We start from the raw sequence: 13,910 nt of genomic DNA, 5'->3' as shown, positions 1-13,910 counted from the left end.
TAGAGCTTTGCCTTGAAGTCCCCACCACCTATATGTCCACAACCTAGACATCATGGGGTCACCAGCTGAATCCCAGGAAGCCTTTGTAGTCCTCACTGAGTGATTATTCAGATTGGGCGTTCCATGGGCCCTACTGACTGGTGCTTGCTGTGTAGCAACCAGTGTGCTTCCAGTCAGGCTCTCCACTGTGCCTGGGGTCCCAGGGGATTTTTCCCGCTGGAGCTCTGAGTGACTCTTAAGCCTCGACCCTCCCTCAGGGGCTAAAGATTCCTGAAACCCGTAGTTGAGTTTCAGTCATCTTTGTATAACCAACATAGAGCCTATCACAGAATGCATACTCATGTAGGAATGAGGGAATGAATTAAAGATTTTCAAATATACTGACAGTGTGGTTTTGCAATACGAGTGAGGTTTGGTGGGGTGGAGTCGGGAGCCGAGGACCAAGAAAGAATTATTGAGACGTCTTTGGTACAAAACGGTGGTTTTATTAAAGCACCGGGACAGGACCTGTGTGCAGAAAGAGCTGCTGCACCACACACTGTCTTGAGCGTATATACTCCGGACTGGGGGTAGTAAGGAAAAGGGAGGTTTCAAAACAACTTTGATATGCTAAAGAGGACGGACCTCCAAAGTACCCACAATATAACAACGTCTTGACATTGTCGGTTAAGGTTCTGTTCCCTCTAGCAAGGTATTAACACTAATGTTAATGTTAATAACATTTGGGAAATTCCTGGAAGAATGTCACACGTTTCCCATCTAGGAGTGGAGGTGAGATTGCAGGGTGTCGGCTTAGGCTTTGTCCTCAACTTGCCCTCTGTTTCCTGATCAGTTTTTTTTTTTTTAAAGATTTTATTTATTTATTTGACAGAGAGAGATCACAAGTAGAGAGGCAGGCAGAGAGGCAGGCAGAGAGAGAGAGAGAGGGAAGCAGGCTCCCTGCTGAGCAGAGAGCCCGATGCGGGCCTCGATCCCAGGACCCTGAGATCATGACCTGAGCCAAAGGCAGCGGCTTAACCCACTGAGCCACCCAGGCGCCCTCCTGATCAGTTTTGACAAATGGCACATTCCTGAGATCATCACCCAAGATGGGAAAATTTAAGGGCTTCAAGCAAAAGAGATTTCAATAACGCTTCTCGAAAAACACGTTATCTGACTCAGTACCTGCTCAGCGAAGGTCCGCTCTGAGTTCACTCTTGGGCAGGCAGGGTCACCTGGCCAGGATCGCTGTTGGGGTCCGAGCTAACTCGCTCACGCCCAGCCTCCACCGCTATTTTACGCATTGTCCAAATGCCCCTTGGAAACCCACAAGGGAGGAGCCAAGCTCCAGAGTCGCCCGCCCATCAAAGGAAGTACGCGTGCGCCGGACTCGGGAGACCCCGCCTCTTGAGGCTTTCCGGGGCATCTTGGCTCCCGGCGTGCAGTGCGCCCGCCCGGGACTCCCTGCGGTTTGTGGACGGGGCTGCCGGAAGGCGGAAGTGCGGAAGCTTCCGGTCAGCGTGCTTCTGAGTGTCGTCGGTGAGTTTCCCGGTGAGTTCTCTGCTTTCTCGGTGTAGTGGGCTGTGGAACCTGTCGCTGGATCCCGTCGCCGCTAGAGAATCTCGTCTCAAGCCCGGTCCGTCTCTGGACAAGACTGAGTCCGGGAGAGACGCAGACCTGTTTCCAGGACGAGGGTCTCCCGTGGTCTTGGTGATGGCCCCCGGCTTCCCTGTGCTTTTTGCGAGGTGGAGCCCTCCTTCTTCGGTGGTCTCGCTTAGGTTAATCTGGGCCCTCGAGGTCGTTTACCGGAACCCTTCTATACCTCGAAGTTTTGGGTTGTTGTGGACAGGGAAACAGAGTGAGTTGTGATTGCTGACGTCCAAAAACTGGTACTCCATTAGTTAGCCATTCAACACATGGGCACTGCTTTGGGGGATCCAACGGAGAGCAAGGTCTATTTACTTAGCCTCTGCCTTCGTGGAGCCCACAGTCCACAGGGAATGACAGAAAATAAAGAATGTAACTCCAGATTCCATTTAAAAGGAAAGAAAATGGTGATATGGTGGAGAATAAAAGGAGGGGAGTCTATAGGGGTAGGGGTCAGAGAAGCTCTCTCTGAGGTACTTAAGTGAAGGTGCAAGCGTTGGGAAGATCACTCCCAGGCTTAGGGGCAGCACATTGGAAAGGTGCTAAAGTGGACCTGATTGGGACTTGTAAATTTTTCTTTTTTTCTAAAATCATGTCTTAATGTTTTATTTAATTGCTTGATTGTGTATAATAAATTACACATGTTTAAAGTATGTAATATAAGTTTTCCTATATGTATACAAACATCCATCAGCACAATCAAGATAATGTTGCACATCACTCCCAGAAGCCGTCCTCCAGGCCCTCTGTAATACCCATACTTCCTTCCTTCCTCACCCTGTCCCTAGGTTTTCATTGAGTTAACTCTTTTCAGGTGTAATTGTTGCTTGGGGATGGGATGGAGCTTGGATCATGAAAAGAGTTGAAGGAGGCAGGGCTCAGTCAAAATAATCTTGTAATCATGAGTATGAGGTGGGATATCAGTAAAGAATCCCATGAAAGAATGAAAAGTTCAGGGGCATCTGGGTGGCTCAGTGGGTTAAGGCCTCTGCCTTGAGCTCAGGTCATGATCCCAGGGTCCTGGGATTGAGCCCCATATCGGGTTCTCTGCTCAGCAGGGAGCCTGCTTCCTCCTCTCTCTGCCTGCCTCTCTGCCTACTTGTGATCTCTGTCATCAAATAAATAAATAAAATCTTAAAAAAAAAATGAAAAGCTCAAAGTTTAAAAGCTTACACTAGGAGTGCCTTGGTGCTCAGTTGGGTCAGCGTCCCAACTCTTGATTTCAGCTCAGATCATGATCTCAGGGTTGTGAATTGGAGCCTGTTAAGATTCTGTATCTCCCTCGCCCTCTGCCCCTACCCCTGCCAAAGGAAGGAAGGAAGGAAGGAAGGAAAAAAAAAACAAAAAAGCTCATACTATTGCTTTGTGGAGGATTTAGGGCTGAGGCTGAGGGTGAAGAACAGCAGGAGTGGAAATAGACAACCTTAAAATAGCTACATTGAATTGAGGGGAGGATAATGAGGAAGACAGGTGGGATGTCCTATAGGCTTGGAGGAAATCAAGTTTAAAAATATTTATAAAAACATTTTAGGGGCACCTGGGCGGCTCAGTCAGGTAAGTCAGACTCTTGATCTTAGCTCAGATCTTGATCTCAGGCTGCTGAGTTCAAGCTGCACATGGAGCCTACTTTAAAAATACCGCCCCCCCCCCAAAAAAAAAACATTTTGTAATTTGTAAGTTGTGTAAATATAAGTTGATGATGCTCTTTGCATTTGGGGGGAAATTAAATTTTTGCATCTTGTATGGAAATACCAGGAGTTTTCAGAAATTGGCTTGACTTAGAGTTTGCCAGCGGCCACAGGGAGTTTAACTTGGTGCTCTTGTTATTTAATGGCTGTATATGACATGTTGACCCTCACGTAATTCATTATGCCATCATAAATCATGAACAGAGTGATTTTACCTTCCATTTGTTCATGTTCTGTAGAGATACCTTTTGACCTGGTTTTCCAAGGATTTGCCGTTCTTTAATAGCAAATTTTTGCTTTGGTATTTGTATTTCTGTTAGCTTTCCAGGTAAAATATGGCTAAAAGCTTACGGAGTAAGTGGAAGAGGAAGATGCGTGCAGAAAAGAGAAAAAAGAATGCCCCAAAGGAACTCAGCCGACTGAAAAGTATTCTTAAAATAGATAGTGATGTTTTAATGAAAGATGTTCAAGAGATAGCAACTGTGGTGGTACCCAAACATTGTGAAGAGAAAACTCAGTGTGTGGTACAAGATGAAAAAGGTGAGTTTATGTGCTTCATTTTACAAATAGTAATTCTAGGGCGCCTGGGTGGCTCAGTGGGTTAAGCCGCTGCCTTCAGCTCAGGTCAGGATCTCAGGGTCCTGGGATCGAGTCCCGCATCGGGCTCTCTGCTCAGCAGGGAGCCTGCTTCCCTCTCTCTCTCTGCCTGCCTCTCCGACTACTTGTGATTTCTCTCTGTCAAATAAATAAAATAAAAAATCTTTAAAAAAAAAAAAAAAAAACAAATAGTAATTCTATCCGTTTTCTTTTGTGACTTTTTCCCTTTTTGACTGCCCTCCGTTCTTTGCTGCACATGCTTCGTACAAGCCTCCTGCCATGCCCGTGTAATTTTTTGAAGACTTATAATGCTGCTAGGTAGTTTATGCTGAACTATTTTAAAGCTGGTTCATGTGAATAGGCGTGTTTTGGATTATTCATAGTGTGCCTCAGGTGCTTATGCAGTAGCCTGAGTGTCTCAGTTGTACAAAGTACAACACGAGTAGACAGACGTAGACGTATCCTCATTGGAAGGGTACACTATTCAGTCAGGGACTAGGCAAGGTGGGAGATCTTTCTTCATTTTATCCTTTGCAACATCTGGTTCCCATTCCAAGAATCCTTGTATACCATTATGTCATTTTCCTGAAAAAAACAGGAGTTTTCAAAATCTGTATTCAATTTTGACAGATTTTAGGTATCTCTGTCTTAATCATAGTCTGCAGAGGGACGCTGTGTATATCAGCATATTAGTTTCAGCAAGGGAAAAGACTCATTGGTTTTCGCATACTGTAACAGTTTGGCAACAAACTGAAATAAGCGTGCATGATAATCAGTTTCTTAAAATAGAATTATTTTATGTGGTGTCCACGGAAGGGAGCAGCAATCCTCAGCCCTCCAATCAGAGACGTTTTCCCGCTTGCCGATACTCTCTCAAAGGCCAGTTTCTCTGTTTGTGTTCTGAATCTTCTCCATTCTCAAAGGCTGTCGGCATGCATCCTGCTTATCAATCTCTCTTCTCCCTTGGGTTGTTTCTTCAACCATTGTGTTCTGGAATGTTCCTTCTGAAAAAAAAAAATCCTCCCTTTGATCTCACATTTCTCAGTCTTTTGCTTTATTCAGCTCTCCTTGAAGCTTCTTAACACTCGTGTTTCCTCATAGGTACACTGCCTCTACCCATTGGCTCTCTGGTCATTGAGGTAAAAGTCACATAAAATAACATTAACCATTTAAAAGTATATAGTAAGTAGTATTTAGTACATTGATGATGTTGGCCAACTATCACGTCTTTCCAAAACATTTTCATCACCTTAAAAGGAAAACCTGTACAGTTTGTACCTTTCTTCCTTCCTTCCCGTAGTCTCTGGCAACCACTAATGTGTTTTCTGTATCTATGGATTTACCTGTTCTGGCTATTTCAAATAAAAGAAATCATATAACATGTGACCTTTTGTGCCTGACTTCTTTTACCTACCGTAAGTTACGGCATTCCCTTGCTTAAAACATCTCATTGTCTTTCCATGTGCTCATCAGAGCTTACCGGGTCCTAAGTAATCTGGTTCTGGTACTTTTTTTTTTTTTTAAATCCACTTAACATAGGCTACAGTTTGCTTTGTTATACTCCCTTCTACAGAGCATTGTAAGCTCCATGACAGCATGTTTGGACCATTGTATCCCCAGAACCTAGTGCAGTACGTAAAATAATCACTCAACAACTAGTTATTGAATGGCTGATCTGTAGCAGGTACTATTCTAGGCACTGAGGAAACATGATACATACAAGGGAACTGGCCTCCATCCTGATGTGATTTACATTATATCGGAGGAGACTAAAAGTGAACCAGATAAATGAATTAATGTTATGTCAGGCAGCGGCGATCATGAAAGACCCTGTATACCCTGATAAGTTCCCAGAGAGGGACATTCTGGGCAGACCATTCACAGCAGATAAGGCTGGTGATAGATGTACCGTAGTGTGGCCACACTGGGCTTCCTGCCAGGTCTTCTATTCAGTGGAGCTGGATCTCTGCGTGTTTTCTGGGTAAGAAAGAGACGCAGCCCAGTGTATATCCAGGTCTTCCTTTCTTTCTCTTTGTCCCTTCCTTCCCTTTCTTTCCTGTCTTTTCTTTCATATAATTTTGTTTTTAAGTAAATTCTACCCCCTCTGTGGGGGTCAAACTCATGACCCCAAGATGAAGAATCACTTGCTCTACCAACTGAGCCAGCCAGGTGCCCGTATATCCAGGTTTTCTTCTTTCTTTCTTTTAAGTTTTTATTTATTTAAGTAATCTCTACACTCAGGATCCTGAGGTCAGGAGTCACGTGCTCCTCTGACTGAGCTAGCCAAGCCCCCCCATCCAGATTTTTCTTTGTCATCTGCCCATCTCTGTCATCACAGTCTTGTTGCTTCCTACCCCACTCCTTCCACGTACACTTCTCTGGAAGTGGCCAGCCATTCCTGATAGTTCATTTGCATCTAAGGCCTGTCCTTTGAAAGTGTGGTTGCTCTTAATAGGTTCAACTGTCTTATTTAGCTCAGGAAAGCACTGCGAAATGTTCTTCTAATGCACATATCCTCACAGCCATACACTTACCTTTCATGCAGTGACACAAACCTACACTGCCTAAATGCATGTTTCCTGTTTAACTTTTCTATTCCAAAGATGGGCACACATGACACATTCTTCAGAAAGTTTCTTAGTGACTAAATGACATCTCTAGTTCCTTATAAGCACTTTTTATGTCTTTCACAGTTGTAGGAATACATCAGAGGATGTCCAGTCCATTGAATGTGCTGTGAGAAGTTTTCAGTGTTAGTCAAAGAGTGCTCCACAGAAAAAGGGATTTTTTTTCCTTTTGTAGTTTCAGACCACTTTCAAGTCTCATGTTGTTATTGCCTTAACATGCTTTTTCATAAGATTGCTTCTTCATTGATGAGCATTAATAGTTTTCTGTCTCTTATTCAGATGACATGAAAATGGAGACTGAAATTAAGAGAAACAAAAAGAGTCTTCTAGACCAGCATGGACAGTACCCCATATGGATGAACCAGAGACAAAGGAAAAGGCTGAAGGCAAAGCGAGAAAAAGGGAAGGGGAAAAGCAAAGCAAAAGCAGCAAAGGCGCCCAAGGGTTTGGCCTGGTAGACTCTTAAAAACTTGAAAACTCCTACATGGGACAGGTCTTTGATTACAATGTATACATGGATTTCAACTTCCACCAAGTGAAAACTTTGTCTCCAGAATTAACTTGACCTTGTTCTTCAATTCAAACCTACCTTAACTCCTCAACTTTGTTTTGGGATCTTGAATAAAATATTCTCATTGATAAATGAGAGCTATGCTGGTACTTTAATTGGATGCTGTCCAGTGTGAAGGGATTCTCAGATATCACAGTTCTCTCAAGTGTTACTGTGGCTGTGACTATTTGGTCTCAGTAAAGATGAAGAAAAAAAGACCTACTGACAAATTTGAGGTGATTCAGGTTTAAAGAAAATTTTTATACAATTTAAAATACAATGTGAGTAGAAGCATTTCTTGTTTGGAGTTTTGCTTTTGTTTAATTCAGAGTAAAAGATATTTTGTCAAGATCTTAAAGAGCTTTTCTTTCACCTATCCTTCAGGTTTTCTAGTAGTAGAGAAGACCACCTTCAGTTAAATTGTTTAAAAAAAAACTGAAGTTTTTGGGTAGAGTATTAACATCTACAATTTGTATGCTCCATCTGTTCAGGAGATAGAATATCCTGGAAACTAGTTTAATGGTCTTCAGTTTTTATATTATGTAGCCTAGTATAACACAGCATTCCCCAGAGTATGTTTCTCAGATGCAGTTTTTCTGAATGCATGGTGAGAAACACATTTGATAGTCACATCAGTTTGGGAAATGCCACATATTTGAAGATTCACAGAAAGTATTAGTATAGTATTCTAGAGATCTAACAGTCGAGAAAACTGTTCAACTTTGACTTTCAAACTAGTGTTCTGAAGGATAGAATATGCTGTCAGAAATGCTGATAAAATGAGATGACTTTTGTTAAGTCATGTCTTGCTACAGTTTACTAATCTCACCCTTATTTAAATTTAGTTTTAGTTAAGGAATTTAAACTTTTTATTCCCTCTGAAATTTTACTGTAGTCCTTTTAACCATCCTTACATGTTCACTGGAATAACATTGATTGAATGCCTACCAAGTGCTAGGGACTTTTCCACGTGCTCAGGACATAGGGAAGGAGACCGAGGAGGTTTTGGGCATCTACTCAGAAGAGGCTGTTAGCTTAGAGGGTAACCAAGTTAAAAGTAAAACTTATTAGAATAAAGTCACTTAGTCATCAAGACACAGATTCATGCCAGGCACGCTGCTAGGTTATGACACCATCATAGAGAGGAATAGGAGGACAAGACCAAAGTCTTTGAGGAGATTTGAATTAATAAAATTCAGTGCCAGTAAAATCTCATATAGTAGATTATATTATATAGATTATCTTATATAATAGACTCTTCTTAATTTACTCAGTGACTAGTTCACCAAAGTTTAGTGGATAGTTTTTAAATATTTAAAATAGATTTTTCTCAAAGCTAATAGAAAAGAGTTGGGAAGAAAATGTTACCCATGGTCTTTTTTTGCCTTTTGGTATAGTTGCACACAACAAATAGTTTGTGAGGAAAAAGTAAATACATGTGTATCCATGAAAAAAAGTTGCTAACAATATCTAAGCCAATGGCAATATCGGCCTAAATATACTAGCCGAGTTATTTATTTGTTACACTATCATAGGAATTGACCGTATTGATGATGTTACACACTTGGTGCCTACTTAAAATTTAGCAGTGTTGTCCGGTATTTTGTAGCTGGATTTTCTTTTCTTTTTCTTTTTCTTTTCTTAAGATTTTATTTATTTATTTGACAGAGACCAGTGAGCGAGGGAACACAACACAGAGGCCAGTGAGCGAGGGGGAGTGGGAGAGGGAGAAGCAGGCTTCCTGCAGCTCAGGCTTGATCCCAGGACCCTGGGGTTATGACCTGAGCCGAAGGCAGGCACTTAACGACTGAGCCACCCAGGTGCCCCTGGATATTCCTGAAGTTGACATCAGAGGCCAATGCCCGGGATATGTTCATGTGTTCTGTGGTGGGTAACTTCTAATTTGACTCCAGTGGTAACAGCTCTGAGCTCTCATCCAGGGCCTCTTGATATTAGGACATTCACTGATGTTTGTCCAATGACAAATGTGTCTGTTCAGGATTTCACTTAAGATGATAAAAACGCACTCTTGGAAAACATACTTGGGAAACATGCTCTCGGATATCCTAGGGCTTCTCAACAGGTGGGTCTGAGAGAGAAGTTGTCTTGCACGAGGCTGTTGACTGGGGCCTCTGAGGCGTCCTGAACTGGATAGCCAGCAAGATTCATCCCACCTCCAAAGCTTGGTAGGAAATTTAGACTGACATTCCAAAATATCAGTACTGTACAGGGGTATAGTCCACCAAAGTTCTTTTCTTTGTTGCTTTATTCTTAAGGATCCTATGTTAAGTACAGCATCGTCCTTTCGTCTTTTATACAATTAGCTTTTTAAAATTGTTCATTTGACTCCCGTGTTCCAGAGAATTGCTGTAAAACCACCAGATGGAGCTCAAGCTAAGCACCAAATCACTTTTTGGAAGTAGAGGGGCCTAAATCACAATAGGACTTGAATAGAACATTCCTAGAACATTCCATTTTTGTTTTTAAGAAATTAAAATAAGGGGACTCAAAATTGATTTCATTTATTTGTTGTCTGTTAAACAGGTCTTGTCTATATGACTTAATCCTAAACTCTTCAGTCAAAGTATTAACTCACTTAATCCTCCCAGCAGCACCTCTGTTGGGTTCAATCTGTTTGCAGGCTCATGACTTATAGACCTTTTCTCAAATTTCAGTCTAACCCAGACCAGAGCTCCATAGGTAGTACTCCTATAGAATGGGCCACCCCAATTCTAAAGGTGTGGGCCTGAGTCAGTGGTGTGGGACCGCCCAGAGAGTCACGCGAGCCGCAGTCGAAGCTCTAGGCCGAGTCAAGGAGTGGCTTTGAGTACATCTTTTTTTTTTTTTTTCCCTATTGTTACACTGATGTAGATATGTTTGTTCCTCCCCTATGCTGCCTAGAATAAATACACCATGGAATATATTTGCTCATTAGGAAATTTAGATATTTTCAAAATTTGAATTCCTATATCTGGGATATGATTTGGGGGAGTTGGAAAATTCAAAATAAGTGGCTATAAATTCCTTGATTTAAATACCTGCAATGGATTGTTTGTGACTGTGAGGGTTAGGGGTGTATAGTTTAATCAGCACAGACCTGGCCACACCATAAATGGGCATCATCTGAAGACATGTTGAGGAATTCCCAGGTTTATAAATATTGCATTCAAGAAGCAGATGCTGGGCTGTGAAGCAGTCTGCTAGCCAAGTGACTAACTTGTGATGCCACCTGGCAGAGTGATTAAAGTCCATGCTAGGCACAAGAAAGGATCCTTTTCCCCTGAAATGCCGCTGCAGCACACACTAATTTTACAAGGAAATGCTGGATAGGGAGGGGTGTGTATGGAGAACTGTTAGGGACTCAGGCCAGGTCAAAGGCCACTCGACTGTTCCCAGAGCCTCATGAGGCAACAGGAGAGCAAGGGCCAGATTTGTGTCTGCTTACAGAAAACCCTAAATTCATGTAGTTGAATGCCAAGAGTCGTCACCTATTTCAGAGCAAGAGAAAAATATATGTTACCAAATAAGACTCATTTGGCAGAATAATAGTAGTGATCACAACCAACATTTAGAGCATGTTGTGTTAAATACTCTACCTATATTATTTCATTTAATCTTTAAAATGATACTGTGGGATCAATACCCTTGTCCTGATTTTTGGAAGGGGAAACACCTTTGAAGAGGTCAGTATACATGCCTCAAGTTATGCACCTATTAAGATGTGAGCAAGATTGCCCTAGACTGTGGAATGAATGCCCGGATGGTGGGTTCAGAGGGTCAGACTTTGATTCAGTCTAAGGAAGAATCTTCTAACTGATATGGAAAATGGAATAGGCAGCCTTCGGGGCCCTATCCTATCAAACTTGGGTGGGAGGTTGGAGAGCCACTTGGCTGGAGCACAGCAGGATGGATTCAAATGTGGTACTTGGAAATTGGGTTGAAACCTGCAAAAGTCCTTTTTGGCTAAGAAATGGCTGGCTGGAAGTTGTCACGTCTGAAACGTGTTGTGCTTATTTTACTCTTTACAATCTGTTGGTGTCCCATGATTACAGGCTTAAGTCTCTTTTGGGTGAAAATAACAAAATCTGAGATCTTAAATTTGTTAATGTTGGTAAGTCTGGTATTTATTCCTTTAAGTTCCACTGTAAAGGATGGAAAATCTTTGTCAACATCTGCTTTAAACAATGAATGGGGTAAAGTTGTTTGCATTTTAATTTTGAGAATGGCATAGTTCTATTATACATTGTTTATATTATGCAGAATGTATTTAATTTCCTAAAGCGATGACTTGTCTTGGCATTATGCTATCTTATGAAACACTTTCTCACTCTCACATTGTTCCTTTATAAGTTTTCAATATCGGCAAAACCTTTAAAGGGTCTTAGTTTGGTGTTGTGTATCATTGTACAGTAACTGCTAGTACATATGGTATTTCTGATCCGTGTAATAAAGTACATTTGTCATGTCTCTTGTGATCTGCATACCTTTCAGCTGTTACTTCATAAATCTGTTCCATCGGAGAACTGCTTTGCACAGCAACAGTTGAAGCTGCTTTTAATAAACTAATATTTTGTGTCTTTTATATGTAATCAACAGGGAGTATTATAGACTTGTGCCTCTGTGGAGAAACATTCCACTCAAGTTCTTTTCTCTCGACAATAATGGAAAAAAATAGCTTGGGAAAAGCCCAGATGTTCAAGAACATATGTCGTTTGCTCCTAAGGGTCAGCTGAAGATCTTTTGTCTTGTTCCAGGGTTTTTTGATTGTTTGTTTGTTTTGTTTGTTAATCCTATAGAGAAGAAATGGTTTGAGAGATATGATGGTGGGGTGAGGGGTAGAGTTACAAATTTAAGTGAAAGACCAACATTGGGCGCCATTTGTCAAAATTCTAAAATGCCTCGCCTTACAAAAAGAGATGATATTCTTGACCAGAGCTGTAGGCAGTTGGCCAAAGATTGGTCATTCCCACATGCTTTGCTACTCAGCCATAAGCATTCTGCCCTAGTTTTAGTCTTTGTTTTGTCCCAAACCTCAAACTGACAGTGTCTTCACAAAAGCCAAAGTATTTAAAATTCAGGTAAACCCTTGAGTAATTGGAGAGCAGCTATTGTCTTTCTTTAGCTGTAGAAATTTGCTCCATGAGTCAGCTCTTCGCAAACTAAGGAATTGGTTATCAGTAACTGTATAGGAAAATATTCTTGGAAAATGCTAAGGAAAAGGAAGCTTTGTGCCTTAGGTGTAGTTGGTATGGACGTTCTGCCTAAGACTATGAATCTTTAAGAAGAGTTGCCATAAAGAGAATGGGAACCAGCTGTTCCAAATCTCCACTGACGAAACGGGTTTTAACTGTAGCAGAAGGGATTTGGGTTAAATGTAAAGAAGAACTTCCTGAATGTGAGTGTGATTGAAAGCCAAGTATGGATTGAAAAGAGGCTGTCTGAGTTGTCTCTGGAGGAGAGAGAGCGTGCTAGAGAAAGAAATGGAAGGGGGCCGAAGAGTGGGAGATAACCCCCTTAATCAAGATGGTTTAAGTATAATTCTGCCCAATGGATATGAGGGCTTCATTCTCTTCTCACACTCCCATCTCAGGTTATGAGGCTTAGAAGGTCAGACCTGAAGAACAGATAGACTTCAGTCATTAGAACTAAAATGCCAGGGGACCCCTAGGTCTGGATGTCCTTTTGGTATATTTTATAATTGGAAGGAAACGCTAAGGTGTGGCCAATTTATGAGGAAGCGGACCCAGGGTTAATTTTCCACCCTTATCATTGAAGACCAGCGTACACACTGAGTTCGTGGTGTGCCAGTGGGGAATTGGACACTGAGCCATTTGTGGAAGGACAAGTGGTTGGTAGGCTGAGACCACTGGGCTCGGGATGGGTTGGGAGGCCCGGGGAGCAGGTACAGCTACCATGTCATGGCGGGGCCTATTCCAGCAGAATATTTTTCCCAGGAAGTCTCCAGAAAGACCAGAGGTTTCAGATCTAACTTGGCACTTTGAATTCCAGAGAACAAAGACCAAGGTCAGGGAAAATTGACCTTTTTTTTCTTCCCTGCCGGTGGTCACCACCCTGCCCCTGTCCCCACTTGGCACTCCCTTCCGTACCTCCCTTTTCTTTGCATGTCTTCACTTTTAGTTTTTCTCCTTCAGTCTGTGTTTCTTGCAAATTATTTTTTAAAATTGTTTTATTTAATAAAAGTTTAAAGCTGTAAGTCAGACTTTTTTTTTTAATTTACCTCTTAGGGAAAAAAAAAATCTGCTAAGTTTAGTTCTATGTGTTTCTTGATTATAAATGATGCAGGGCATTTTTCTCTGTGGCCCAGTGCCCATGGTAGAAATAGATTTCCAGCTTCTGTGCTATTTCTCTTCACCACTTTGTCTTTCTCTCTTCCTCTGTTTTCCCTCCCCCTTTTTTTTTTCTCCCTATTTCTACACTGTCCTCTTCTGTGTGGGTATTTCTTAATTTCCTCTCCAGGCTCAAATCACTACCCTCCTGGCATGCTCTGACTCCCTTCCCCTTGGTTCTTCCCTTTCACCTGTCTTCCAGCTCCTTACGTTTTTCTTCCTCTTTCTTTTCACCCTTCTTGCCTCACCTTAACTGGATGCATGACTAGGAAATATGCTTTATAACAGGGAAAGACAAACAGGCTGGCCATTTGCTTTTAAAATAAAGTTTTATTGGAACATAGCGACTACACTCACTCGTTCATATATTGTCTATGACTGCTTTTGTGTTACAGAGACAGAGTTGAGTAGTCATGAATGAGACGGTCTTCTGGCCTGCAAAGCCGTATTTTTACCATCTAGTTTTTCAAGAAGT

General features: G+C 41.9%; 1 protein-coding gene across 2 annotated transcripts; it reads left to right on the top strand.

Moving 5' to 3' along the window:
• The first annotated feature begins 1,386 nt into the window (after window positions 1–1,386).
• LLPH (LLP homolog, long-term synaptic facilitation factor) lies at window positions 1,387–7,181 on the top strand. Of its 2 annotated transcripts, none has more exons than XM_004752480.3 (3): window positions 1,387–1,530; window positions 3,635–3,854; window positions 6,818–7,181. In XM_004752480.3, the coding sequence occupies exons 2-3, from the start codon at window positions 3,650–3,652 to the stop codon at window positions 6,994–6,996; spliced, it is 384 nt and encodes a 127-aa protein (XP_004752537.1). In that variant the 5' UTR covers window positions 1,387–1,530; window positions 3,635–3,649; the 3' UTR covers window positions 6,997–7,181. The 2 variants fall into 2 exon arrangements, with proteins under 2 accessions (XP_004752537.1, XP_004752538.1); XM_004752481.3 differs by having other exon boundaries at window positions 1,448–1,518.
• The last annotated feature ends 6,729 nt before the right edge of the window (window positions 7,182–13,910 follow it).

The sequence above is a fragment of the Mustela putorius genome, unplaced genomic scaffold, assembly GCF_011764305.1.
Source record: "Mustela putorius furo isolate JIRA1106 unplaced genomic scaffold, ASM1176430v1.1 tig00537227_pilon_pilon_pilon, whole genome shotgun sequence".
Lineage (NCBI taxonomy): Eukaryota > Metazoa > Chordata > Mammalia > Carnivora > Mustelidae > Mustela > Mustela putorius.
This window is presented reverse-complemented; position numbering and strand designations above follow the sequence as displayed.